The 26,891-nt window shown below is 50.7% G+C and overlaps 4 protein-coding genes and 1 long non-coding RNA gene across 5 annotated transcripts; 1 reads left to right on the forward strand and 4 right to left on the reverse strand.

The window, feature by feature from the left end:
- Window positions 1-666: 666 nt before the first annotated feature.
- On the reverse strand, window positions 667-2,227 carry S100A6 (S100 calcium binding protein A6). Its single transcript, XM_003415077.4, has 3 exons — window positions 2,096-2,227; window positions 1,291-1,449; window positions 667-905 (listed from the first exon to the last, which is right to left on the reverse strand). Exons 2-3 carry the CDS (start codon window positions 1,426-1,428, stop codon window positions 774-776), a joined length of 270 nt encoding a protein of 89 aa, XP_003415125.1. The 5' UTR covers window positions 1,429-1,449; window positions 2,096-2,227; the 3' UTR covers window positions 667-773.
- A 1,420-nt stretch (window positions 2,228-3,647) lies between these two features.
- S100A5 (S100 calcium binding protein A5) lies at window positions 3,648-6,339 on the reverse strand. The gene is made up of 2 exons (XM_010594744.3): window positions 6,202-6,339; window positions 3,648-3,936 (listed from the first exon to the last, which is right to left on the reverse strand). Exons 1-2 carry the CDS (start codon window positions 6,337-6,339, stop codon window positions 3,793-3,795), a joined length of 282 nt encoding a protein of 93 aa, XP_010593046.1. The 3' UTR covers window positions 3,648-3,792.
- Window positions 6,340-9,725: 3,386 nt separating this feature from the next.
- Window positions 9,726-12,063, reverse strand: S100A4 (S100 calcium binding protein A4). Its single transcript, XM_003415079.3, has 3 exons — window positions 11,967-12,063; window positions 10,972-11,127; window positions 9,726-10,024 (listed from the first exon to the last, which is right to left on the reverse strand). The coding sequence occupies exons 1-3, from the start codon at window positions 11,973-11,975 to the stop codon at window positions 9,860-9,862; spliced, it is 330 nt and encodes a 109-aa protein (XP_003415127.2). The 5' UTR covers window positions 11,976-12,063; the 3' UTR covers window positions 9,726-9,859.
- On the forward strand, window positions 11,122-18,430 carry LOC135230806 (uncharacterized). The gene is made up of 3 exons (XR_010321543.1): window positions 11,122-12,159; window positions 15,991-16,111; window positions 18,178-18,430. It is a non-coding gene; the product is annotated as an uncharacterized LOC135230806 (long non-coding RNA).
- Window positions 12,977-15,479, reverse strand: S100A3 (S100 calcium binding protein A3). Its single transcript, XM_003415080.4, has 2 exons — window positions 14,389-15,479; window positions 12,977-13,897 (listed from the first exon to the last, which is right to left on the reverse strand). The coding sequence occupies exons 1-2, from the start codon at window positions 14,629-14,631 to the stop codon at window positions 13,733-13,735; spliced, it is 408 nt and encodes a 135-aa protein (XP_003415128.2). The 5' UTR covers window positions 14,632-15,479; the 3' UTR covers window positions 12,977-13,732.
- Window positions 18,431-26,891: the final 8,461 nt, after the last annotated feature.

Genomic DNA, 26,891 nt, shown 5'->3' on the forward strand with positions numbered 1-26,891 from the left:
GCCCCAGGGGTCCTCATTCGGCCCCATTTGTAAGCACCCCATGATCACAAGTTCCTGCAGCTGCCCGCTGTTCAGACCACCACCCCCAATAAAAAGGACCTTGTCCCAGAGTGCTGGGACAGACTCCTAAAGTGTGTTGCCCCCACCTCCAGCTGGAGCACGGGCAGCCAGAGTATGCTCAGCCATCCAGTGTCCTCTTTGGTCTCAAACCTCCCGGGGCCAGGCCTCAGGCATCTCAGATGTGGCCCCCCTGCCCCTTCTTCAGGCCGTGAGAAAGTAGACCAGCCCTGCCCCAGGGCCCTTCCCACCCTCCCCCTCTTACCACACCCAGAGCAAAACTCCCCTCTTCTTGGAACTTGCTGGGATTCTGTCTCTGTCCCACTTTCAGGGGCCCTGACCCCCATGACAGCCCACCCAGGTACCATTTCCTTCTCTAAGCTTGCCCCAGAACCGTCTCAGCTGGGGGCCATTTGAGCTTTTCCTGAAGATAGCTTCACCTAGAGGGGGCATATTTTTCTAAGTCACTTTGTGAGCTAGCCTGGTCAGGGTGGGGCCACCACTTTCCTACCTGGGAATCACTCCCAGAGGTTGACTGTGAGTAAACCTTCTGATTGGCACCACGCAGAAAGAGAAAGCAGAAATCATTGGAAAGCCAGGACACAGGTATAGATTTGACCAAAAAAAAAAAAATATTTATTGTACAATTACCCACCACTGGATTTGACTCACACGGGCGCCCTAGAGGGTGTCTCCACCTTCTGAATTTATTTTCATCACTTGAGGGCCTCATTGTAGATCATAGCCAAGGCTCCCAGGAAGGTGACATACTCCTGGAAGTTCACCTCCTGGTCCTTGTTCCGGTCCAGGTCATCCATCAGCCTTGCAATTTCAGCATCCTGAAGCTTCTAATGTGTTAGAATGAGAAATCCAGGCTCAGTAGTGGTGAGAACCCTGGATTCTCTCCCTTTCAGATCTCCCTCCAATCCCCCCTCCCAGGCAGCCATCTCATACAAGTGGCCCTGTGCTCACTTGTCACTAAGGATCCACCTTAGTGCCTCCTTGGGCTCACCTTGGGTTTGCTTCTCCTCACTCGTGCTTCTCAGGAGGAGCGAATACCAGGCTGAGAGTGTCCCCCACCCTCTCAGAGGAGTGGGTCCACTGCTTACCAAGGGACCAGCACCAAGACCCCAAAATGTGGACAAATGTGACTCGAATGCACCGGGCACCTCTCTCTCCTAATTCTTTTTCTAAAGGGCAAGAGGTGGGTGTCTGGGGAGGAGGCCCACTCACCGAGCCAATGGTGAGCTCCTTCTGTATCAGCTCCTTTAGCTCCTTCTTGCTCAGGCTGTTCTTGTCACCCTCTTTGCCAGAGTATTTGTGGAAGATGCACACAAGGAGACCGATGGCCTGGTCCAGGGGGCACGCCATGGCTGAGGGCTGGGCTTGGAGCTGGGGACAGAGGGGCTGGTCAGTGCCCAGAGGGCCAGGCCATGGGCAACAGGGACCACTTATCACCCACACCCCAAGAGTTCTGCCCCCAGTACACACACACACACTCCCTTTCACCACAGACAGGTGGCATCAGGACGCAGCCCAGGGCTTGAGGGGGAGGAAGAAGGCAGACTTTGGGGCCAAGAGATCAGGGTCCTGCTGAGAGGGCTCAGAGCTGAGGAGCAGAGGGGTTCAAGGGCTCCAAGCAGCACAAAGGGCCAGTGCTTTGGGCACAGCTGAGACCTATCCTCCAGGGGTTCTGGAGGAAGTTGGGGAGTATAACTGAGGGAGCAGAGGGGGACTGCACACACAGCCACACACCTGCAGCCTCCCGGGGCCACCACAGTGGCGCTGACACCCTCAGACACACCCTCCTGCACCCCAGAAGGGCACACTCAGGGGAGCCGCCCTAACCGGATCCCTTAGCCTGGGGCTACCCGGCGCTCCCGCGGCTCCTGACTCTCCCAGCCCCTCAGGGGCTCCACAGACGGGCCCAGTCTGCATTCACGCGCTGTCCGCAGCCCACAGAGCCCACCGCCGCCGGGATGGGGAAGGGGTGGCTGGGCCCCGGGCCGGAGTACCGGCCGGCGCGATGAGAACTCACCGCACTGATACAGCAAAGCGCGAAGGGAGCGGTCGACGGATGGTCCGTGTCGCAGATCGGGCCGGCCTTATAGCGGGCCCTGTCCGGGAGGCCCGCCCGGCGAGAGCACACCCCGCGCGCCAGGCCCGCCCTACGCCCGCCCCACCCCGAGCCCGTGGCTTACACTACACCACACATGCCCCGAGCCCCCCCAGCTTTCTACGCCTCTGCCCTGGGGCGGCTCCGGGTTGGAACGTAAATGGTGGCGCCTAGTGGAAGGATAGGGGCGTCTAGTGGGGACCGCTGCGAGCAGAGTGACGTGGAGCTTGGCCTGATCGCCCTTGCTCAGTTTGTGGTGGTGACACGGAATGGGGCGGAGGAGGGCATGGGGGTGGCGACAGTCGTGAGATGCTTCTTCAGCTATCTGCGTGCCAGAGTGTGGGTGTGGGTGTGTGTGTGTGTCCCCGCAGCGCCAGTGGGGGAAGAGGGAGACAGGGATAGGAGAGTGGTGCCCTCACGGGCTGCTGGTGCCCCACAGAGAGTGCGCAGGGTCAACCCTAGATGGGGGAGGGAGGAGCGGCCAGTGGTCCACAGCATATGATTTAAAGGCTATCTAGAAGAACTCATCCCCCACCGAGAAATCTCTGCCGCCACTCCCACTTCCTTCTTCCCCCTCCCCCACCGCCTGGAATTCTACCCTTAGATCCTCTTGCTCATTACTGTGCACACATGCCTGAGCCAAGCCTGTTTGCATCATTGGTTATTTACTCTTGAGTGAAAAGGTTTTTCAGGTCCTCTCCCAAGAAAAGACTTTGATAGGGGCGAGTGGGAAGAGAGCAAGAAACACTGGATGGATCTCAGAGATGATGGGGAGCTGGGTGTTGAGGGGAAAATGGAGAAGAATGAAAGGGGCCTACATGGTGGCCAGGCCAGATGTCCCCTTCTAGCATTGTGAGGGTGGCCTCATGTGAGTAAAGATAAGTCAGACAGGCTTGCCCATCACTGCGACCAGGAGCCACACCCGAACCACACCCCAACCACCCCCATTGCTCTCTTTCTCCAAGCACTTTCCCTCAGCTTTCTCTGCATCTTAGTGGCCTTCCTGGAAGGCAAGCAGAAGCCTGATCCAACTTCCCCATTTTACAGGAGGACAAAACTAAGCCAGGACCAGCTTAGTGACTTCCACACTTCAGAAGAACAGGAAGTGAGGTGGGAGATACCCAGAGGCTGGCTAAGCCCACTCAAGAAGAAGCCTTGATTCATAGCAACCATATAAGGCAATAGAACTGCCCCAGTGGGGTTTCCAAGGAGTGGCTGCTGGATTCCAAAAGCAGCTGAGCTCTTAACCATTGTACCACCAGTGCTCCAGAAAAAAAAAAACATGTTTCCATCGAATCGATTTCGACTCATAGTGACCCTATCGGACAGGGTAGAACTGCCCCATAGGGTTTCCAAGGAGCACCTGGTGGATTTGAACTGCCGATCTTTTGGTTAGCAGCCATAGCTCTTAACCATTATGCCACTAGGGTTTCCCCAGCACTCCAGACACCTTCAAAACCAATCTCCAAACACCTGGAATGGAAAATCTTTATTTCCTCTGCTAGAAGGGGAAGCTGGAGCAGGGTTCATCTGGGAAGAGGGTCGGGTCTGAAGAGGTCTGTGAGCAGAGCTGCAGAGGCTGAGGACATGGGGTGATAGTGAGGGCAGAGGGAGCCGGGTCATTTGTTGTCCTCCAGGAAGAAGTCATTGTACGCCATGCACAGAGTGGTCAGGAACACTGAGTACTCCTTGAAGTCGATCTCCTGGTCGCTGTTTTTGTCCAGGTTCTTCATCAGGTCATCAATGCTGCTCTCCTGCATCTTCTGGAAGGGCCCAGGTGGAGGGACAGCTTAGCAACCCCTCCCAGCCCTGCCCAAACGCTGCACGGCCCCACCCATCCCCAGGAAGGCAGCCCCAGGGTGACCCCCCGCCCAGTGAGCAGCAATGTGAGCACCCCAGCCCCCAGAGTTTCACCACACCCAGCCCAGGGCCTGGCACAGAGTAGAGCTCAGTGACCTGACTCCCAAATCTCAATAAATTGTAGTAGGAAAGCTAAGCTAGCCACCCTTCCCCTCCATACTTTGCCCCATCCAAAGATATAATATAGAATTTATACCAACGCCTAATGAAAATGGTGGACACCCTGGTGGCATAGTGGTTAAGAACTATGGCTGCTAACCAAAAAGTCAGCAATTCGAATCCACCAGATGCTCCTTGGAAACCGTATGGGGCAGTTCTACTCTGTCTTATAAAGTCACTATAAGCTGGAATCAACTCAAAGGCTTTTTTCTTAATGAAAATGGCACTAATTATGTGGCATCGAGAAGTATACAAGTCTCTGACTTATTCTGTCCCCTTTTAAGGGTTAACTGAGAATTAACCCCGACAAGACATCTTTGTGTGAGAACAGTGATTTGAAGCCAAAAAGCCACCCATCCCTCTGAGCTTGCTGGAGAGCTGGTATGGAGGCAGTACCTCTGCCTGGTCCCCTGCCCTCCCATCCACTGGGAGACAGGGCCCCAGGGTAGAACAGGAAGAAAATACAGACAAGCAGATCCTGCCCTCAGCTCAAGGATTTCCACAGGAGACAGAATGTCGGCACATACAGAGATGGAAACAGCACACTGACGTGATCCTTGCCCCGAGCCTGGGCTCCTATTATAGCCAGGCCCTCCCCCAGGTCTTTGTCCCCCTGTAATTAACCCCTGCTGGGCCCCTGGCCCCTCCCTCTGCCCTCATTAACTCCAGGATGCAGAGAACCTGGCAGGAAGGCCAGAGAGCAGGTCTGGTGACACCCATGCCTGCTTAAGTCCCCTGCCCATAGAAGCCTGCTCTGGGGAGCTTCTCTCTGAGGAGGCCCATCAAGGTCCAGGATGTGGGGTGAATTTTAAAGAGAAAAGGGAGGGTGGTGCATAGACCCGGCCTGGAATTTGGAATTTTGGCTCAGCCTCTCATTAGCCAAGTGTCCTTGAACCCATTACATAATGTATCTGTTATGGATTGAACTGTGTCCCCCAAAATATGTTTTAGAGTCCTAGCCCCTATGCTGTTGATGTGATCCTGTTTAGAAATAGGGTTTTCTTTGTTATATTAATTTGATCATACCAAAGTAGGAGGTTCTGAATGTAATCACTTCTGAGTTATAAAAAGAGCAGATTAGACACAGAAACATGTACATGGGAGAAGACAGATGCCATGCACGGATCACCAAAGGACCCAGGAACACCCAGGGCTACTGACAAGAAAGGAACTGACACGACTGAGACCCTGATTTGGACTTTTAGCTTCTAGAACTGTGAGAAAATAAATTTCTGTTTTTTAAAGCCACCCACTTGTAATATTTGTGTTACAGCAGCACTAGCTAACTAAGACAGTATCTGAGCATCGATCTTCTTAACTGTAAAAATAATATAGTATCTACCTCATGGGCCTCCCCTCTGTCAGCACCTCATCTGGTTAGAATCTGCTTTCCTGCTCTGTGTTCACTAATTAGCAGGACTATCATTTTGGTTCCCCTGTCAACACTATTTGAGAGCCCTCGATATGCCAGGCACATGGAGGAGACTCAGGCAGGGTCCCTGCCCTTAGGATGCGCTCCGCTCAACCTGGATGCCCTGGATTCCTTCATCCCCCACAATTATTTTCACAGGTTCTGCCACTACTAAGCAGCCTGGCCCCACCACCCCAGATTCCTTGCTCACTTTCTCGAACCCCTCACACAGGCGTATCTCCATCCTCCAGACACAGACCCTCCTCACCAGTGAAACCCTGACCTGCCCCCAGCACAGAGACCTAAAGCTGTATTGACCCAAGATGTCCACTCTCTTCCTCTGTCTCTCTCCACAGCCTTCAGCCATCCTGCCCTGGCTTAGGCTCAAGAACCCTGAGGACAGCAGTGGATGTCCCTTCATATTGGATCTCTATGGAGACGAGGAGGCTGGGCCTCCTGCCTCACAGGGAGAGGGCTCTGGCAGTAGGATTGGTGTTAACTCTTTCTCTTTTTTTTTTTTTTTTTGGTCTCCTCCCCCTCCTGCTGCCTACAGGAAGCACCCAGACTTTGGAGTGGGGATGAGGGGATAGTCACTTACCTCCCCAAGACACAGCTCCTTCTTAATCAGCTCCTTTAGTTCCCTCCTACTCAGGGTCAGTTTGCTGCCCTCTCTCCCTGAATATTTGTGGAAAGTGGTAACCATGGTGGCCAGGGCCTTCTCAAGAGGAGTCTCCATCACAGTTTGCAACTCTGGAGGGTGAAGGACAGATCACATTCTTCAGGAAGCCAGATCTTGTGTTTCCCCCCATCAACAGCCCACCTACAAGACCCTCTTTCAAACAACCAGAGTCTAGACCCCATGGTGAGATGGAGGTCCACCAGCAACTGGACTCAGATGCATCAGGACAGGCTATGAAGAGACCAAGGCAAACCTTGGAGCAGCCAGAGTGATGAGACCAGCAGCCATCAAAGGAGACTGTAGACTCTCCTGCTTTGGAGATGTTTGAAAAAAGGGACTAGGGCAGAGGGATGACACATTGACCTCCTGAAAAGAACTGGTGACAGATTGTGGAGCACATAAAACATCAGGATTTTCTCTCTGCCCCATTGAGCTTGGGCACTGCTTAAGTCCCCGCCCTAGTCACTCTCCTTTGCCCCAGTGCCTGAATGATCTGATACTGGGGAGTATCCCATTACAGAAGTGGGGAACAGGGCAAAAAGAATCCAGGGGTTGGAGGGGGCTGGACCTGGAAAGAGAGATAAGGTCTCAACAGGAAGCAGGAGAGAGGCACTTGGGCTTGCCCAGCTGGTTTCCAATCTCTAGTCCAGAGAATTGCACACACATGAGCTGGCCAAGAGGCCTGGGGGATGGACTTATGCTTTGCCAGGATCATTCTGAGACTTGGATCCAGAGGTTGGGCTTAAATGGAGCCCTCAATTCCACCAGCACAGCCACCCCCATCCAAGGGAAGAGGCAGCTGGAGCTCCTATGGCTCAGACTTGAAAACCACTTCCCCCTTAGGGAGGAAGGAGGCAATACCCAAGAAACTTAGGGGCTGCAGCTAAGTGGAGGATACTGAGCAAGAAAGGAGAAGGTGCTGGATCTCACCCCTAGCCCAAAGCCCACGTGTAATTTTTTACCTCCCACTGCCCAGAAACCTCAGCTTCTCCCCACCTCAGGGAGACTCAGCCAGGACCACAGTCAGAGGCAAGGGACTCTGGGCGTCTGCAGGGGTATCCTGGCTGGTTCTGATCTCCACCCTCACCTCCAGAGAATTTCTCAGGAAAGTTCTGGTAACCACAGTTCCACATACTCTAACCCATTCCTCCCTGAGCACACACCCACTTATCAGGCCAGACCTCCCTTTGCAGAGGGTCACACAGCTTGTCACCCTCTCATCTCATCTCCCAGCTCGCCCCACCGGATGATGGACACGAGAAGGAAGGACTCACCAAAGGAAGGAGCAAGCCCAGAGAATTGCAGCGGCAGAAACAGGTTCCCTCCCACTGCTCTCTGCCTTTATTCCCTTGCTCCAGTCCCCAGGAAACCAAGGACAAGAAAGGACCAATGAGAAGGGGTCAGGGACATGAAAAGGCCCAGGTCAGAGCCTCCTGGGATGGAGGTGAGGAGAAACCCCCTCCACCAATCTCATCTTGCTTGTTTACAGACAGACGGAATGGGGGCACTCTGAGTTCATCACGACACACAAGTCTTTGGAGCCAGAAACATTTTCCAATCCAAAAATCAGAACTCACAATCTGATGGGACAACCAGGAGTAAGGGGGGAAATCAGGCTGCCTGGAAAGAAAATCCAGGCGGTGTGGGTCAAACTCAGGGTGTCTCCCCATTCCCTAGACCGCTCTCCACATTGGGACACTACTACCCACCCTCCCAGTCACCCCAAGAGCGGAGCAAATGCACCTGGAGGTGGGGATCTGTGAGGGAAGATGTTTCCTGTCAAGGGCATGGGCAAGGTCACTGGCTAGTACAGAGCCTAAAGTATTTAAGGTGTTTTTAAAGAAACGATTTCTTCTAAACCTCACTGATGTTCATGGGAAAGAATTGTTGGAGACCCTTGGAGGACAAGAAGCAGGAATTGGCGAGGGGATCCAGGGAAGGGTTAGGACCTAGTGATGGGGCAGAGTCCAGGTTTAGGGTGCAGTCATGGATCAGGTAGGGAGAAGAGAGAGTTGCCCACATTCCAAAGAGGATAAGACACCAACCAGTCCGAGTATGAGACCATTACCAAGTTAGAAGCTTAGCAACCAATGGTTGCCACAGTATCACCTTAGCCTGCCTGGGACTTCCCCACTGCCCACTCTACCCTCACCCCTAGCTGGCAGGGCTAGAAAGGCAGCAGGAACTGGTTGCTAGGCAACAGGAGTTTCCGAAGCAGTGAGTCAAGCGGGAGTCCCCGGGGAGGGCACAGGCTGGGGGAGGAGGAGTAAGGAGGGAAAGAGAAGGGGGAGAAAGCAAACTTTTTCCTGGATCAAAATTCTTCCCAAGTTTCCGTGGCCAAACTCTGAGGGAACCTCTGAGTCACCTACCGCATGTTTCTGAAACTTAAGAGAAAAACACAGTGTAATGAGTGGAAGGAGGAAAAGCTTGAGAGGTCAAGGGGACCAAACGCTGCCTCTGAACCTGACCTCGACTCATGTCTTCCATCAAGGTACGCGATACCATCCAGGCATGGCCTTGAGGTCCAACATCAATCCTGTCCACTGCACACTGGAACCCACTGGGTTTAACCTACCCTAATCTTTTTTTTTTAATCAAAGCAACATCATGCCTGACATTTTCTGGGAAAAAAAAAATCTCAATTTCATTTATCAGATCATGTCCGAAGTTTTGTCTCAAAAAATATGGTCACTTCCCCACCATCTCCCTCACTCCCACCCTAGCCACCAATCTCCACTCATCCTTCCCAAGGCCCCTTGTCCTTCTCTGAAAGCCATGATCCCTAATTGGTAACAGATCTCATCCCATGGGACTTTGGAGCAGGGACAGCGGGTTGGAGAATGGCTATATTCTCATGCTGCTGCAAACAGCCCAATCTCTCTCTGTATCGCCTCCCTGATCCAAACATGGGCAGCAAAGGATTAATCCATCCCTGTGGTTTGAAGCCAGTGGACTGTAAATGTCAGGCCTGAAAGCCAGCCCTCTGGCTCAGGAAAACCTCCCCCACACACACCCCGGCCTCAGCTACTCCCTCCCCATGACTCAACTTTATTTCCTCCCTCCCCCCCCTTACCCTCAGGGCACCCGAACTCTTTTCCAGACCCCCATCTAGGAGCAGATGTGACCTTCAAGCCCATCCCAGCCTCAGTTAGAGTCCCTGCCAGAGGCAAGGCTGGAACAGGATGGGAGGCGAGAATGGGCTGGCTAAGATCTCACAGTTGGGCATTCCAAGCTTCTGGTGGCCCCTTTCCCTGCCTTCAGCCCCATCCACAGTCAGCTGTCGCCTCCCACACACGCACACCCTCAGTCACTCCACGCCCCTCCCCCATCTTCACTAGTCAGCTCCCCATAAAACTGCACTTCAACTACCAGCGCTGCCCACCACCATCCCACAAACCCTTACCTCCCCTGGTATCCCCCTTAGCCCCCAGACCAGCAGGCTCTTGGTTTTCAAGAATCTTTATTGAATTTGCTCCGCATCATGCACATGCTTAGAGGAGCCGGGGTAAGTGACCACCCCCACTGCCTGCAGGGGAGACCCCAGCCAGCAGAGCCCCCGACCACATATGAGGAACATTCATTTCTTCCTGGGCTGCTTATCAGGGCAGCCTTCAAAGAACTCGTTACACATCATGGCAATGCAGGACAGGAAGACAGAGTACTCCTGGAAGTCCACCTCATTGTCCTTGTTGCTGTCCAAGTTGCTCATTAGCTTCTGGAACGCAGCTTCATCCGTTCTTTTCTGGAGGAAGGAGAGGCTACAGGTAAAAACTGAAGCCCAGTGGAAGAGCCAAGACTAGAACCAGGTTTCCACCTCGAACTCAGAGCTCCAAAGGCTTACATAGCCACTCTCTTAGGGGTCTCGGCCTTTGAAACTCCAACCCTCAGGGCTAAGCTACAACAGGAAGAGGATGTCCCTGGGATGAGGAAGAGTTTCCTGAGTACCTGGATGTTGTCACTTGAAAAATGGGGCCACAACATCTTCTCCCAGGGTTAAGAATCCAATTAGTTTTCCTGAGGGGTTTATGTTAATGGTGGTAGAATAATTTGGAAATGAATCAATGTCATTGAATTATACATGTGGAAATTGTTGAATTGGCTTTGTTTTGTTGTGTGTATTTTTCACTACAATTTTAAAAAATTCAATTAGGTAATGGTCATGAAAGCAATACATAAACTGTATAAAGTTTGATACAAATGGAAGCTGTTATCATTTGGGGGAAGGTCTGTAGGGGTATGAGGTGTCTCCATAACTGTGTCTTCACATTCACAGGACAAATTGAAATTCAAAGATCGTCCATTCCTGGAGTGGTCGCAAGACTCAGGCAGTCTGTTCAAATCTCAGTTTTGTGCTCTAGATGCCTTGGGAAGTTATTTTAGCCTCTTTAAGCTTCAGTTTTCCTTCCAGTTAGGTTATATAAAAAAAAAATAGTCAGTGCAAAACATCGCATAGTATCTAGGCCATCATCTACCTGTTCAGCCTCAGTCTGCTTCCTGTCTGGGACTAGTCAGTGAGTGGGGGTGTTCACTGTGCTTCTGCGCCAGGCATCCAATGCGAGCTCTCTGCCCCATCTCCCACTGCGCCGTTCCATAGCTAATGGTCTACAAAAGACCCATGCCTTCCAGGGCCTTGTCCTTCCTGTGTGGGAACTCCCCATGGGGGCATCCTCCGAGGTGGCACCTACTCACCCCTAAGAAGCTGGGAAGCTCCCGGGTCAACAGCTCCTTTAGCTCTGACTTGTTGAGCTTGAACTTGTCACCCTCCTTGCCTGAGTACTTGTGGAAAGTGGACACCATCACATCCAGGGCATTCTCCAGAGGGTGTGCCATGGCAGCTGTCAGGATCTGGGGGAGAGGCACCCTTATCTACCCCACCCCCAGCTATGTGTCCACAGTGCCCCACCCCACTCCCCATCCCTCTAGGATCCCTTGGTGAGATACTACTTCCATGGTGGGAGGAGCCCAGGAAGGTGGGCTCAGCTTCTAGGGGTGGAGGTGGGCATGTGGAGCAGGAAATACATGCTTGGAGTAGCAAACATGTGCAGGGCCCACTGCACAGGCTCTGGAGATTCAGGCTGGGTCTCCCCAGGGCGGTGGCTCAACAACAACGCTTTTTCCACAGCTCAGTCAGTTCATTCACCCCCAAAGCCAGCCCACAGCCTCCAGCCCCAGCCCATTCTTTTTGCTCCCAGTGCTGGGCGCGGCCCCTGGAAGCCTGCCCAGGGGCCCGTAGCAGGAAAAAACCAGCCGCCTTGTGCCTGGTGTGAGGCAGGGCAGGACAAAGTGGCACAGACAGGGATTAGGAGGAAGGAGGGGAGGCGCAGGGCTGCATGGCTCCTTGCAGGGCTCACATGACACCACCAGACAGAAACCCACAGTTGCTTTCAGCCTCCATTTGCCTTACCACACCTGACCATGCACACACAGTCTCATGCAACCCAGCAAACACAAGCTAGTGTGCCTTCACATGGTCACGCACACACCAAACACACTGCAGCGACAGTGTATGCAACTCCCGGCATCTCAGCACCCCTCTGACCTTTCTGTGTGTTTGTTTTTCTGTCTTACAAACACACACATCCCACCCCAGAGCCTCCACATCAGGATCTTACATCTGGATCCATTTACCATATCTGGCCCCCACCCACTTCCCCTTCTCCTGCCCCAGAGCCTTGGTCTGATACCTCTTTCATGCCAGTCAGGCGACCACAACTCACCAGACCAAGCGACAGGAAACGCTGAGCAGAGAGAAAGGGCTGGGGAGAGAGAAAAATGGGGGAAGCTCAGCGGTCTGACCTATTTATACCCTGGCCAGGCCCTGCCCATGGCAGGGGATGGGGGAGAGTGGAGACAGCCCTCCTGCCGTGGGCCCATGTGGTAAGTGCCACGGCCCCTCAACCAGCCCAGCCTGGACACAACCTTCCAGCCCCCAGCAGGCACAGATGGGCAGTGGGTGAGCACAGAGGGCACAGACAAGGACCTCCATGGGTGGGCACCACCCAACATATAGAGCTCAGCCCTTAGGAAGCCGGAAGGAGGGGCCTAGCATGTGCAGAGACAGGGAAGGAGTAGTCACCCCAGGCAGTAGGAAAGCTAGGGTTGGTGGGCGACAGATGGGAAATTCCCCTGGAAATATGGCTGCCCAGAAACCAAGGGAGGGGAGCCCTAGGCCTAGTGCTGCAAGGAATGTCCCAAATGGAGCTCTACCAGGTTGAATAAGGCGGGGGGTCGGAGAACCAGAGGTCAGGAAGGGGAATGGACTAACCCAAAGGAGGCTGTGGGAATGCCTGAGGAATGTTTGCAAAGAAAGGTCCTGGGTGAGGCAGTGACAGTGAGGAGTGTGGAGCCAGGCATGAGCGCACAGGGATAGACTGAAAGGGGCTGGGGCTTAGGGGTAGACTGTCAGGATGGGGAGTTTAGAGTTCCAGTGGGTGTCAGGAATGAAAAATCCAGGTTGGGGTGGAGAACTGGAGGTGAAATGGTTCAGAATGAGGGAGTCAGGGGTCAATGTTAAGGTCCCAGGGTTGGGTGTAAGCTCAGGGATAAAGTAGCTTTGGCCTCAGGGATAGGCTTTCCTCAAGGTATCCCTTCCCCCTCCAGCTCAGGCTGGGAGCAGACACCTCAGACACCCTAATCCTATTACTACTGCCTTCTGGGCCCCCACAGCCCAGATTGGGAACAAACACCCCACCCACCCACCCCCAACAGCCCCTCCCCTCCTGCTCAGAATATCCTGACTGGGCAGAGTTCAGCAACATGGTCCCCAAGGAAGCTTAGGCTGCCCTCCTGCCCTCCATGAAAGCCCAAGGGGACCTCTCCCTCAAAAAGCCCAGAGAAAGAGAGGCTTTCTCAGGTCCTCCCAGGACTGGAGTCCTGTGTGTGACCCTGCCCCACCTACTGGAAACTTCAGCCCCTTTCATTTCTATGGGGTCTGAAACTACCTTCAGGGTCCTCTGGGAACTCAGGGCTCCTCCCCTCAGCCTCCTGTCCTCATTGGAAAAGACCAGAAAGGAGCAACAATCTCAGCAGAAGAACCAAACCAAGTCCAGCTGACACCAGTTCTTTATTAGGAGTTAATAGGCCCTTTCCCATCCATGGTCTCCTGTGTGCCCATACTCTGCTGAGCCTTAACTTCCTCAAAACAGACTCCCACCTCTTCCCACCCTGGCCCACAGGCCCCAGGTAGAAGGTGCAGCCCTCAGAGGGCAGGATGGAGCCAGTCGCTGCTCTACCCACCACCAGCTGTGCATCCTTGGCAAGGTCCCTCAGATCTCTGAGCTTCCTTGTAAAATGGGTCAACGTATCAGGGGTGAATCTGGGGGACTCTAGACTGAAAGAGGTACAGGCCAGAGGGCAGGGAGGGGTATGGTGACCTGCCCAGGACCACCTCAGGGGCAGAGGTGGGCCAGACCGCTGCACTCCAGGCTGGCCCATTCCTCTGGAGCAGAGGCTACTGGGAGCAGGGAGGATCCGAGGGGCAGTCCTTGAAGTACTCATGGCAGTAGAGACAGAGGCAGGCTAGTGAACGCACGTACTCAGCGAAGTCCACCTCACAGTCCTTGTCGGTGTCCAGAACACGCATGAATTTATTGTAGTCACACTCTTGAAACTCCATCTGTGCAAGGGAGGGGTGTAGGGGGCAAGATGAGGAGGGCCAAGCAGCTTCATACACTTCTGTCCTCCCTCCCTTCCTAGGTGGTCCCACCCCATCCCAATCCACATCCCTTGGGAGGGCCAGCCTCAGCCTACCTGTTCTGATGATGAGCCCATTTCAATCCCCCTCCCAAAACCTCCTTCTCACATCATTTATTGAACACCTACTTTTTGCCACTGAGTGCCTACTATGAGCCAGACATTTTTCACAGTGCTCTCGGGCAATACTTGCAACAACCCTGCAGGCTGCCGGTGTGATGATTTTCTTCCATTTCACAGACTAGGAAACTGAGGTTCCTGCTGTGTCAGTCCCCTTGCTGTCACCTCCATGCGGTCTAGCCTCCACCCTTCCTGCTGTCCTATGCTCATACTTGTCCCCAGGTCTCTCTTTACAGAATCCAAGCAGTACCTCCCCACTGGATGGGGAAGGAGGATGGGCCCCGGGCTGCTCACCGGGGTCCAGGTGGGCATCTCGTTCTGCAGCAGCTCCTTGAGCTCCGCCTGGCAGAGCTTATGCTTATCCCCACAGCGCCCTGCATACTCCCCGAAGGTACACACGATGGTAGCCACCGCCTGCTCCAAGGGTCTGGTCATCCTCACTGTCACAGAACAAGAGTGTGACTCACGGCGGAGGTCCAGGCCAGCCTCCCTGCTCACCTTGCCCTCTGCATTCCCCAGACACTGCTCCCAGACCATCTTACTCTCCCCTAGGCTTTGGGCCACAAGCTACCCCCTCTCTGAGCAGCCCTCTCTGACCACACCAATCAAAAAAAAAAAAACCAAACCCATTGCCATTGAGTCAATTCCAACTCATCCTATAAGACAGAGTAGAACTGCCCCATAAAGGGTTTGCAAGGAGCACCTGCTGGATTCGAACTTCTGACCTTTTGGTTAGCAGCTGAGTGCTTTAGCCACTGTGCCACCAGAGCTCCCTGACCACACCAGCCCCTCCTAATTCATCTCACTACTGCCCCCTGGGTGTTATTTTCCTGGGTGGGAGTCTCATTTCCCTCATTTCACTGAAAACCCCTCAAAGACAGAGTGTCTGTCTGACCCTTCCACCTTCCCTCCCCACCAAGAGAGTCCCTCAGGACTCTCTGGTTCTCTCCCACCTTTACTCAGTCCCCAACACCCAGGAAGGGCCCAGCCCCACTCCGTAGGTGCAGCCCATGGCCCTAGAAGTCTCCTCCCTCAGGACCCAGAGTTCCTTCCCTACGAACTCGCCCAAGGAGACCCTCAGCCAGCGCTGCCTTATCCTCAGGCCCTTACAGACGCTGGGCAGTAGAAGGACAGTTAAGTCTAGGAGGACCCCTGCCGCCTCACCACCACTCCTCTAGTGATCCCTCTTCCCTCAAACTGAAGGAGGCTGCATCCAAAGGGAAAACTTCTAAAATCCTCTCTACCTCTCTCCTAACTGTGACAATGGTGCATTTATCCTATCTGGATCTCAGGTGCCTTACCTATAAAATAGAATTAATCCCACCCCACGGCCTGGTCAGGGACTTGACCCAGATGGCCAGCTCCAGCATTTACCAACCCCTGACCCTCCCACCCGAGACCATCCCCTGACCCAGGGATCTTGAGATAGAAGGCCCTGTTAGAGGGGAAGCCATTCCTGGAATTGCCCACCTCCTCCAATTCCGGTGTCCCCACCCAGTACTCTCTGGGAGGAGGCTTCTAGCCCGGGGAACCTAAGGCAGCAGGAAGGCAAGAGTTGTTCCCATGTGAGCCTAATGACTCACCCCTGGCTCCCCCAGGGGACGGGAGTCCTGCAACGAAGAGCAGCAACCACCAAGGCTCTCTCCTTAATGATTCACCCTTCGTGGGCCCTGTGGAGCAAATGGCCCACGTGGCTGGTGGGTGGCGGGGAGGCTTGGGTGGTACCAAAAACTGCCCGGGCTCTAACTCTGACGGCCAAGGATTAGAACAGGGTGTCCAGGAGCCCAGGATAGGAAGGGGCCATGATCCTAGGGGCTAAGGGAAACTCAGAGGTGTTCAGCATGCCCTTCTGGGCCCCCGCCAGCCTGCCTGGCACCACCACTGTTGCCATTCCAGAAGCTGGGTGCCTGGAGACTGGCTGGGAATCCTCTCTTTCCTGTGCAGCCCTGGCCTGTCTCAACCCGTCCCCAGGAATGAAGCAGAGAAGCAAGGAGGAGGCAGAGGGAGCTCACTGAAGGTAACGCCCACATTTCTAGCCCATGCCCCTACCCAGAGCCAGATCCCAGCTCTGCACACCTCCTAGCCCAACTTCCTGACAGCCGCTCACTGCCAAAGGGAACCCCCCAGCCTACCATATCTGACTTCTCTCACCCTGTCAATCCCTGCCATGGTCATCCTTCTGCCCCCATGCCCAGACCTTGATCCAGGAGAGAGGCAGGCCACTGGGGGCCCCTGAGTTTCCCCAACACCCTACCCAAGGCAGGACGCAAGCAGCTGGCACTCACCACTGGGTTGACGTTTCAGTTGTAGGAGCCTAGAGACAGGGCATCCCTATTTGTAGCTTCCCAAGAGAGGAAGGGAGTAATTATGGGGTACTCAACTAGGTCAGCTTTGGGGATGCCCTAGGGGCTCCCCGCCTTCTTCCTCAGCAGCCTCTATTACAGCCCTAGCTGCCCACCTGTTCATGAACACATCAAAGGCCCAGTCTGGGGTCTCAGACAGTGCCCCGTGCCCTCCCCCAGAGTCAGGAGCTGGGTGCAGCCTCCTTTTCTTTTCCTTCCAACGTGGTTTGGAGGACATGGGTTGGGCTGGTCCGTACATCCATCCTCCTAGCTCTTCACTCTGAGGAGATACCCCAAGAATACAAAGTGGGGAAACAATTTTCCCTCACTGAGCTGGCTCTCCAGAGAATCCCCTTGCCAGAGCAAGGACTTTCAGGAGAACCTGGTTGAGCCCTTTCACTTATAGATGAGAAGGCCGAGACCTGAGACATCCTCCCTGCCTAATCCCTAGATCACTTTTTCGGTGCTTCATCATTTTCTTTCGAATATGAACTGCTCAGTTCCCTGGGGAAAATCTTTGTGGGATTTCTTTGAGGTGTAGGATGAAGTCATAAAGATGTGTTCCTCCTAGTGCAATTGCAGAAGCTTGGGCTTAAGTTTCTTGCCCTCCCTTGCCCCACCAAGTGATACAGATGAATCTGGGCTGCTGTGTGTCTAGAGTTACTCAGGGGCTGTTTCCTTTCCTCTTCTGCTCTGTTTAGCACCAAGGCAACTTTTCTTGCAGTCCCACAGGGGTCGGGTGGGGTTTCCTCTGACTTTTAGCTTAAACGTGTAGCTCTCTGGGGTCCCAGCATTATGGAGGGCCTCCCATTTGTCTCCCCTCCTCAGGTGAACCCGAGGTCATTCCTCTCTGGCAACCATCAAAGCCAAGTTCAGGTGCCTTGGTTTGGCTGGTGCCCTCAGGGCCTTGGTGCTCTGGTCACCTCCTGGACTTGGCTTCCACTTCAGAGTGTGGCCTACTCATTTCTTACTCCCCTGTCAGCACTTTGCTGCTTCAAAAAAGACTTTGAAATTCTATCCAGCAATTTTAGTGGTTTTTCGCTGTTAGTTTTTTCCAGAAATGGAAATCCCTTCATAATGCTTCCCTAGTCTCTCCCCCATCCTCTAAGCCTGAGAGGCCCCCTGCCCGCTTCACAGGAAAAGAACCCAAGACCCAGAAGAGCATGGGAGAGGGAAAAGAGGTTGCCCCCATGACTCTGAAGAAGTCTTTAATGAGATTTTGACCTCACCTCAAGCACCCAAACCTTGCGGATACCATTATCTCCTTGAAGACTCAGCCCCACGTGCATGATGGGAGAGAGCAATGGGGGAGGGAAAATGGGAGGGAGAGCTGTGATTAGCCTTGTTTTATAGGCAAGGAATTATGCGAAGGGGGGTGAGCAGAGAACAAAGGATGGTCACTCAGCAGACGTGAGGAAAACCCTGGACCAGCAATTAATTCAGATCTAGGTCAAGCACTTATTCCTGCCTATGATATTCTAGCTCTGCCCCCAGCCACCTCCCTTAAGCAGGCCACATCACTCTTTGGGTCTGTAATGGATTGAATTGTGTCCCCCAAAAAATGTGTCTCAAGTTCGCTAATCCGTGATTCCCAGCATTGTATGATTGTCCACCATTTTGTCATCTGACGTGATTTTCCTATGTGTTGTAAATCCTATCTCTATGATGTTAATGAGGTGGGATTAGCGGCAGTTATGTTACTGGGGCAGGACTCAATCTACAAGATTAGGTTTTGTCTTAGGTCAATCTCTTTTGAGATACGAAAGAGAAGCTAGCAAAGGGACGGGGGACCTCATACCACCAAGAAACCAGAGCCAGGAGAATAGCACGTCCTTTGGACCCAGGGTCCCTGTGCTGAGAAGCTCCTCGACTGGGGAAGATTGATGACAAGGACCTTCCCCCAGAAGCAACAGAAGGAGAAGGCCTTCCCCTGGCACCCCAAATTGGACTTCTAGCCTCCTAGACTGTGAGAAAATAAACTTCTGTTTGTTAAAGCCATCCATTTGTGGTATTTCTGTTATAGCAGCAGTAGATGACCAAGACAGGGTCTCATTTTCCTCCTTTGTCAGTGATGGAGGATAACAATGGCAACTACTTCAAAGAGTTGCTGTGGAACTTAAATGAGTGTTTACATACAAAGCTCATAGAAGAAACAGTGCCTAGCACATAGAAAGGGCTCAAAAAATGCTGAGAAGTTGGTAACTTGCCCAAGGTCACATAACTAGTAAGTAGTAGGCCTAAGGTAAATTCACTGCTCGTATAAATATTTAGAGGTACCCATACTAGGCACTGCAAACCCTGGTGGAGCAGTGGTTAAGAGCTATGGCTGCAAACCAAAAGGTCAGCGGTTCGAATCCACCAGGCGCTCCTTGGAAACCCTATGGGGCAGTTCTACTCTGTCCTATTGGGTCGCTATGTGTCAGAATTGACTCAATGGCAATGGGTTTTTTGGTATACTAGGCACTGGAGCTCTGGTGGTACGGTGGGTAACAAGCTCAGTTGCTAATTGAAAGGTTAGAGGTTCGAGTCCACCCACAGGTGCCTTGGAAGAAAAGCCTAGCAATCTACTTTTGAAAAATCAGTCATTGAAAAGGCTATGGAGAACAGTTCTACTGTGACACACATGGGGTTGCCAGGAGTCAGAATTGATTTGACAGCACCTGAGGGTATAGATATAAACAAAATAGGTGAAGTCCCTGGTCCGAGGGAGATGACAATCCAGTGGGGAAAACAGACAATAAAAAATAAATGTGTAATAGTGATCCAAACATTATAGAGAAAAATAAACCAGAGATATGGGAAAGAAAACAATGGTGAGGCCATATATGAGTGGTCAGGGAAGAACCCAGCAGCCTGGCTCCTTACCCACTAGCCTTCTCAGCTCAGCTGCACTGCCCTAGGAAGCAGCACTTTTGTTTGCTGACTGGGAGAGCTGGAGAGGCTGAGACGGAAGAGGGGGCAGGAGCTCCCTCTGGGAAGGTAGGTAGCTGAGGAGTGGGTGGGGGAACAGAAAGGATGCGTGCAGGCACTTTGGGCTTGGGGACTGTTGTGGGAGGAACACTTACCCTGACCCTCACTTCAAGTTCCACCACCCTCTTGCCATCTGACCCCAAGCACATGCCTTACTTTGTCTGGGCCTTAATTTCCTTGACTCCAGAATGGGTTCAGAAGATTCCAACCCAAAGAATTCAATGTAATAAAGATTGTGAAAGTACTTCATATCACTTGCCATTACCGTGGACGATGCCGGGGCAGAGATCTGAGTCTAACTCAACAAACGAAGGCTCAGTCACCTCCATGGAGGGCAGGAAGCGGATGTGGAAGGAGAGGGCCAGCCCCTGCTCACCAGGTCATTCAGTGCAGCCTTGTACCTCCACAAAGGTAGAGGGTAGAGCTATAACTTCTTTTGCCTGCCCAAATGCTTCTTGTGATTGGAACCTCCCTGCCCTGCAGAAAATTCTTCCCCAGCAACTACCCTGTATCCCACCGTGGCTCCAAATGCATACCGCAAAAACCATCCCTCTAAGGCCCAGACAGGAACCAGCTTCCCCTTTTCCCAGCCCCTACTGGCCACACACTCAGTCCTCCACCTTTGGACAGAGCCTGGTCCCCTTGGCCTCTCCCCTTCCCAGAACTCCCCTGGTACAGATGTTGAGCTGACCGCTGAAAAATGCACCGCACCTGGAGGATAAGAATCTCTCCCTGCAGGCAGGAGCAGGGTGAGGGTGTATGAAGGGTGAGAGCAGGTGCTATCTGATCTGGCAGGACTTCTACAGCACTGACCCTCTCCCTCTTTCTCTCTCTCCCTCCCTCTTTCTTCCCATTATCACCATCATCTCCTGGGAAACTGCACTGCCCCCCTGAAGGTCAGTGTCTGGCTCTGCACCTCCGTCAGATATCATACGTAAGAAGCATCCTAGAGCACCTGGACATTTCATGTGTTTGTGCCAAAAGGGCTCCACGGAGGGTGACCCTGCCCCCAATCCCGTAGTCTCATGTGATCAATGAGCCTTGTCAGATTGATTGACCTCCTTCCTCATTCTCTCAGCCACATTCAGGGGAAGGGTAAAACCCCTTGCCATCGAGTTGGTTCCAACTCATAGCGACCCCACAGGACAGAGTGGAACTGCCGCATAAAGTTTCCAAGGAGTGGCTGGTGGATTCAAAATGCCGACCTTTTGGTTTACAGCTATAGCACTTAACCACTATGCCAGCAGGGCTTCAGAAGTGGTATTTGATTACTGGGGCTGGAACCGAGGAGACTTTTGCTCCATAACTGGGGAGAAGAGGATGTGAAGTAGAATTAAGGAGATACAGTGGGGCTTGGACCTAGTACCTCCTTTGATTGGCAAGCCAATGCCTGAGCGTGCCCATTTCACAGATGGAAGCAGTGAGACAGTGGGGAGATCCAGTGCTCTAAAGATGGGAGCATGCGGAGCCCTATTTCAGTCACTCCCTTGCCACAGAATCCACCTTTGTCCATAGTCTCCCTTTTCATGGAGGATCAGTAGGATTCCAGAGCCTGACCCAAAAGAACAGAGGCCAGAGTGGCAATAGGGCCAGGACACGAACGGAAGTGAGATGTGTATTCCTGAGGCTCTCCTCCTAGCTGCAATTCCGGGAAGAAGTGGGAGAGAACCCAGCCAACCGCCCTTTGAACGGTGCCATTTTGTAGGCTCTAAATCTCTCTGCCTCAAAACAGAAACTTGGGAGGAGGGCCTGGGAGGAAAGTGTGGTGTTTGTTACGTTGTCAAATACCCAGAAGGAAAGGAAACCAACACCCTTCAGAGCCTAGGCACCTGGGAGCAGCTCCGGAGGCAGCCAGCTGAGGCCAGTCTCCAGCAGCCAAAACAGCCCTAGAACCTGGGACTGAGCCCCAGCAGAAGCTAGGACCCATTGTGAGCCTAAGGCCCAAAAGAACTCAGACTGTAGTAATCTGAACCACCATCAAGTTGGGCCCAACTCCTCCATTGGCTCAGATTGGGGAGATCAGGATGTCAGAACTCTGCTGACCAAGGTCCTCTTCACCTCAAGGAAAGCCCAGAACTTTGGAGTTGGCTGGGGGGAAGGGGAAGAAGACCCAGACTGCCACATCAGTGTCCCATAGGAGTGGTGACTTTTATTATAGACCTGGGTCAAGTCCCGACGCTACTGCTCATTTAACCTCTCAAAAAAAAAAAAAAAATTTTTTTTTTTATAGGGTTGCTATGAGTTGGAATCGACTCAACTACAACGGGTTTGGGTTTTTTTTTTTTTTTAATAGGGTCCATAGGAGTCAGAATTGGCTCTACGGCAACAAGTTTGTTTGTTAGGGAAAAGGTAAGCGGTTTGAATCCACCAGGTGCTCCTTGGAAACCCGAAGGGCCTGTTCTACTCTGCCAACTTGGTGGCAATGGGTTTGGTTTTTTGGGGGGTTGTTTATGTTGTTTTTTGTTTTTTACTCTATTTCCTCATCTGTTAAGTACAGAAAATACTAGCACATTCTTCGCCCAATTGCTGTAATGATTAAATGAGATGAAGCTTGAACCCGCTTAGCAGAGAACCAGGCCAGAGAGACAGATGCTACTCCCTCTCAGTTTCCTCTTTTGTAAAAAGGGCCTAATGATAGCTCCTCCGGGGGTACCATGAAGCTGAAATGACAGGAAAGGAGCTCTGAGACCTGCTGTAGAAATGTTAATTATGACCATTATGATTCCCTGACCTGTATTTACCAGCTCCCTTTCCTACAAAAAAAAAAAAAAAATTTTTTTTTTTTCTTACAGGGCGTTAGGAAGATGGGCTTATCTCTTTTTATTGCTATGAAAAGAGACCATTTATCCTGGAGGGGCTGCCTGGCCTTGCTGCACCAGTCCCAGACAGGCAGTTAAGGCAAAAGAATAGGCGAGAACAAGAGGGTGGTCCTGGCACCCTCTAACTCACCTCCTTTCCATCTATGGGGATCTCTAGTCTGAGCTATTCTTTACGTGGTTCTCAGCATCAGAGTTTCTCAGGGAAGTAAGAAAAGTAAGGAAATTATTAAGTAAAACACTACCTATTGTTTGCCCACTATCCATCCCCTCTATTTTATTATTAGAACTTAGATTTTTTTTTTTCTTTCTTTCCAGGTTGCACATGCCAGGTAAAAAATACTTGGTTGAAGACCAAAGAGATGTAGGTAGAAGTCCTTGAGGAGGGTACACCTTCCATAATAAAAGGGCAGTAACTCTTGAGGGAAAAGCTTTTTACAGACACTCCATCTCCCAGCATGGAACATGAACAGTGAGACCTGGAGGTACAGCAGCCATCTTGTGATCATGAAGCAACAAGCATGAAAACAAAAGCATAAGTGTTGTGGATTACAGAGCAGGAAAATGAAAAACCTCCAGGGCCCAGATGGCATCTCTGGGCTCCTGAATAGGTCCATAATTGCCTATCCTAGACTTCTTGTTGTGTAAGACAATTAAAGCCACTGCTACTAGTTAGGTTTTCTGCAACTTACAGATGAATAAATTCCTACTGGTAGAAAATTTGGTATCGAGAGGTAGAGTCTTCAAGCAAAAGAGCCTAAAATATGGAATTGGCTGAGTGGAGGAATGAAGACAATAAGATGTGCGTACCTAACATACGCAGGCTGAAAAGTTGGTAACCTTTTTAGGAAATGACAAAATATTTGGTCAAACCGTCCTCTGGTATACCTTGGGATGCAGACCAAATGGGAACCTAGGTATGATGATAGACATAGTAGGAAAGGTTTAGAAAGCTAACATGAGTTGGCTTTTTGCATCTTTCAGCAAAAACCTACAAGAGTGGGATACTGCTATTATAAAAACCTAAAACATGTGGCATTGGTGTTGGGACCAGGCAATGGGTGGAAGCTGGAAGGACCTCAAGGAAACTGTTAGTAATGACTTGAAGGAAAGGGAGGAAATTGTTACTGGAGACTAGAGAAAACTGACCCATTATATAGTGGTAGAATGTCTGGCAACAGTGTTGTCTATGACAACTCAGAAAATGGAAAGGATACCTAACAAACTCGTGGATCTGCCCGAGGAGGTTTGCAGGCAAAATATTTAAAGTGCTAATTGGCTTCTTCTTTTTTTTTTTTTTTTTTTAATTGGTTTCTTCTAGTTGCTTATAATAAAATATGACAAGAGAGAGATGAACTAAAGAAGGAGTTGGTTTTTTAGTAGTTTTTGAGAAGAATTTACAGGAAAGATAGAAGACATGGGATAGTCTCACCAGCTACAAAATGCTCTTAAAATAAGAAACGTTCTCAGGGCAAAGATCAAGTTTAGGGCCCCGCCAGTAAGAAGGGCCTCAGAGTAAAGATGAAGACAAAGGTAAGTAAGGCCCTTTATTGAGACCTCGAAAAGTTTTGTTTTTGTTTTTATTGTGCTTTAAGTGCAAATTTATAAATCAAGTCAGTCCCTCATATAAAAATTTATACACACCTTGCTATATACCCCCTAGTTGCTCTCCCCCTAATGAGACAGCGCATTCCATCTCTCCACTCTCTCTCCTCGTGTCCATTCGGCCAGCTTCTGACCCCCTCTGCCCTCTCATCTCCCTTCCAGACAGGAGCTGCCCACATAGTCTCATGTGTCTACTTGAGCCAAGACGCTCACTCTTCACCAGTATCATTTTCTATCCCATAGTCCAGTCCAATCCCTGTCTGGAGAGTTGGCTTTGGGGATGGTTCCGGTCTTGGGCTAACAGAAGGTCTGGGGACCATGACCTCCGGGGTCCTTCTAGTCTCAGTCAGACCATTAAGTCTGGTCTTTTTACGAGAATTTGAGGCCTGGAGACCTCAAAAAGTTTTAAGGACAAGCCTTGGAGACCTTATCAGATAAACAATATTGTTTCTAATTTTAGAGGTGTGCCTTTTGGATTCTTTCTCTCAGACAGGAGGGCTTTTAAGAATCTTAAGAACATTGTCTCATAGAACCCTAATTCTCAGTCTACGGTAGAGAGGGGCCAGTCTCCAAGAGATTTGTAGGTGTGCCTTTGTTCTGGCTAAGTGAGTTCATAATTTTGTTATGAAAGAAGCTCACAACATTTTTTTTAATAAATTTTATTGTGCTTTAAGTGAAAGTTTACAAACCAAGCCAGTCTCTCACATGTAAACTTATATACACCTTACTACATACTCCCAATTACTCTCCCCTGCCATGAGACAGCCCGTTCCTTCCTTCTAGCCTCTACTTTCATGACCATTTTGTCAGTTTCTAAACCCCTCTACCCTCCCATCTCCCCTCCAGACAGGAGATACCAACATAGTCTCAAGTGTCCACCTGATGCACGTAGCTCACTCCTCATCAGCATCTCTCTCCAACCCATTGTCCAGTCCAATCCATGTCTGATGAGTTGGCTTCGGGAATGGTTCCTATCCTGGGCCAACAGAAGGTTTGGGGACCATGACCGCCGGGGTCCTTCTAGTATCAGTCAGACCACTAAGTCTGGTCTTTTTATGAGGCTCACAACATTTTTAAAGGAATTATATTGTCTTGGACTGAAAGAGCAGAGACAACTCAAAACAAAATGAAGCTTTTCAGTCTTCAAGTTCCTGTTGGCAGGAAGCAGGCTGAGAAAGATACTCAGCTACAAACACAGACATTCTTATGAAAAAGAGTTAATTCAGAAAATAAAGCCAAAAGCCTAGAGTGTGGTGCCAAGTGCCAAGAACCATTTATAGGAAGCAGAACTAGGCCATAATCAAGAATCTGGTGACATGTGTCTGACAATGTCAGAATTGGACCAATGGCCACTTAGCACCTCCAATCCACACATCCCCATTTTTAATTAGTGGGAGTGTCTATTGCAGTTATCTATCTCTGTCTCACCATTGTATGTTGGGTGTGTTGTTCACAGGTCTGAAGACCAAAAGAAACCATACTGACCACCCATACTGCACCTGAGAAGCCTCTTCTTTATCTGGAGCTAACTTAGATAACAAGATCCTGAACTTCAAGGTGATGTCTTAATGGACTGAAACTTTGTGGATCTTGGGAAGAAGGTGAGTATATTTTGCATATGGGGGGGATACGAAATGTAGTCATTGCAGTTTCATGAATGCTGCTCCTCCTATTAAGATAGAAAATCTGATTCTCCTCTCCTTGAATCTGGGCCAGCCTTACTGACTTGCTTGATCAATAGAATGCAGTAGAAATGATGTTCTGGAATTTTCAAGGCTAAGTCTTAAGAATCCTGCCAGACTTCCATTTAGGCTTCTTAGAATACTCACTTTTGGAACACACACTCTCAGAACCCAGCTGCTATGCTCTGAGAAGCCCAAGCCACATAACGGAGATCATAGGAAACCCTGGTGGCGTAGTGGTTAAGAGCTACGGCTGCTCATCAAAAGGTTGGCAGTTCGAATCCACCAGGCATTCCTTGGAAACCATATGGGGCAGTTCTACTCTGTCCTGTAGGGTCACTATGAGTTGGAATCGATTTGATGGCAACAGGTTAGGTAGGCACTCCAGTTGACAGCCTCATCTGAGCTCCCAACAGACAACCAGCATCAATTTCCACGCATTTGAGTGAGCTCTCTTGGAGGCTGAGTTAAGTTGAACTTTCAAATGGCTCCACCTCCAACTTCTGTCTGCAACCACATGACAGACTTCAGATGAGAACCACCAACTGAGCCCAGTCTACCCACAGAACCATGAGAGATGATAAATTTATGTTTTAAGCCACCAAGTACTGGGGTGGTTTGTTATGCAACAACAGATAACCAAAGCAGCATCTCAGAATCACTAAATCAAAACCTGAACTGCCTACCCCAGACTTCTTGTTGTATGAGACATTAAACACAATTTATTTAAACCACTGTTAGTCAGGTTTACTGTAGCTTATAATTTAATACATCCCCAACTAGTAGAGAATGTGATAACTAGCGGGATCCATCAATAAAAAAGAAACTAAAATGTGGAATTGACTGAATGGAGAAAGGAAGGCAATAAAATATGAGGCTCTAACCTTTGGAGACTGGAAAACTGGCAAACCTATTTATGAGATGGCAAAGCACTTGGTCAAACAGTCTTCTATGTACCTAGAGTATAGTTTTAGGGAAAATGGTAGAATGTTGACATGAGCTAACACCTTGTAGCTTTCAGCAAAGACCAACAGGAAAGGAATGAACTCAAACTACAGCTACCAATCTGAGAGCAGATATTAAAAGAAATACAGCTGTGCTTAAAAAAAAAAAAAGAGAGAGGGAAGAAAAAGCTATACTGCTGATGGCTTGAAAACTTACAAGAAGTTCTTATAACCAAGGCATGCAGGATTGATTAGACCAACTTATGTCTCTTGAGCAGATCCTAAAACAACTCATTGCTCACAGTATTCAATGTCAAGTTCTGTCCTTCCTCTTTTGTTGGAAGTGTAAATTTTTTTCTTTTTAGGAAATGATAGTATTGATTATGGTATTTGCCTTTTTAAATATTTTTTATTTCATAAAATACAATGTTGGCAACT

This window comes from Loxodonta africana, chromosome 3, assembly GCF_030014295.1.
Source record: "Loxodonta africana isolate mLoxAfr1 chromosome 3, mLoxAfr1.hap2, whole genome shotgun sequence".
In the NCBI taxonomy this organism is placed as follows: Eukaryota; Metazoa; Chordata; class Mammalia; order Proboscidea; family Elephantidae; genus Loxodonta; species Loxodonta africana.

Excerpts from the sequence above, each read along its gene's own strand:
- S100A6 (XM_003415077.4), bottom strand. The coding sequence starts at position 1,428 with ATGGCGTGCCCCCTGGACCAGGCCATCGGTCTCCTTGTGTGCATCTTC. Across the intron at positions 906-1,290 it reads AGGAGCTCACCATTGGCTCG|AAGCTTCAGGATGCTGAAAT; the intron begins GTGAGTGGGCCT and ends CTAACACATTAG.
- S100A5 (XM_010594744.3), bottom strand. The coding sequence starts at position 6,339 with ATGGAGACTCCTCTTGAGAAGGCCCTGGCCACCATGGTTACCACTTTC. Across the intron at positions 3,937-6,201 it reads AGGAGCTGTGTCTTGGGGAG|AAGATGCAGGAGAGCAGCAT; the intron begins GTAAGTGACTAT and ends GGGCCCTTCCAG.
- S100A4 (XM_003415079.3), bottom strand. Across the intron at positions 10,025-10,971 it reads AGCTTCCCAGCTTCTTAGGG|AAAAGAACGGATGAAGCTGC; the intron begins GTGAGTAGGTGC and ends TCCTTCCTCCAG.
- S100A3 (XM_003415080.4), bottom strand. The coding sequence starts at position 14,631 with ATGGTCTGGGAGCAGTGTCTGGGGAATGCAGAGGGCAAGGTGAGCAGG. Across the intron at positions 13,898-14,388 it reads AGATGCCCACCTGGACCCCG|ATGGAGTTTCAAGAGTGTGA; the intron begins GTGAGCAGCCCG and ends TCCCTTGCACAG.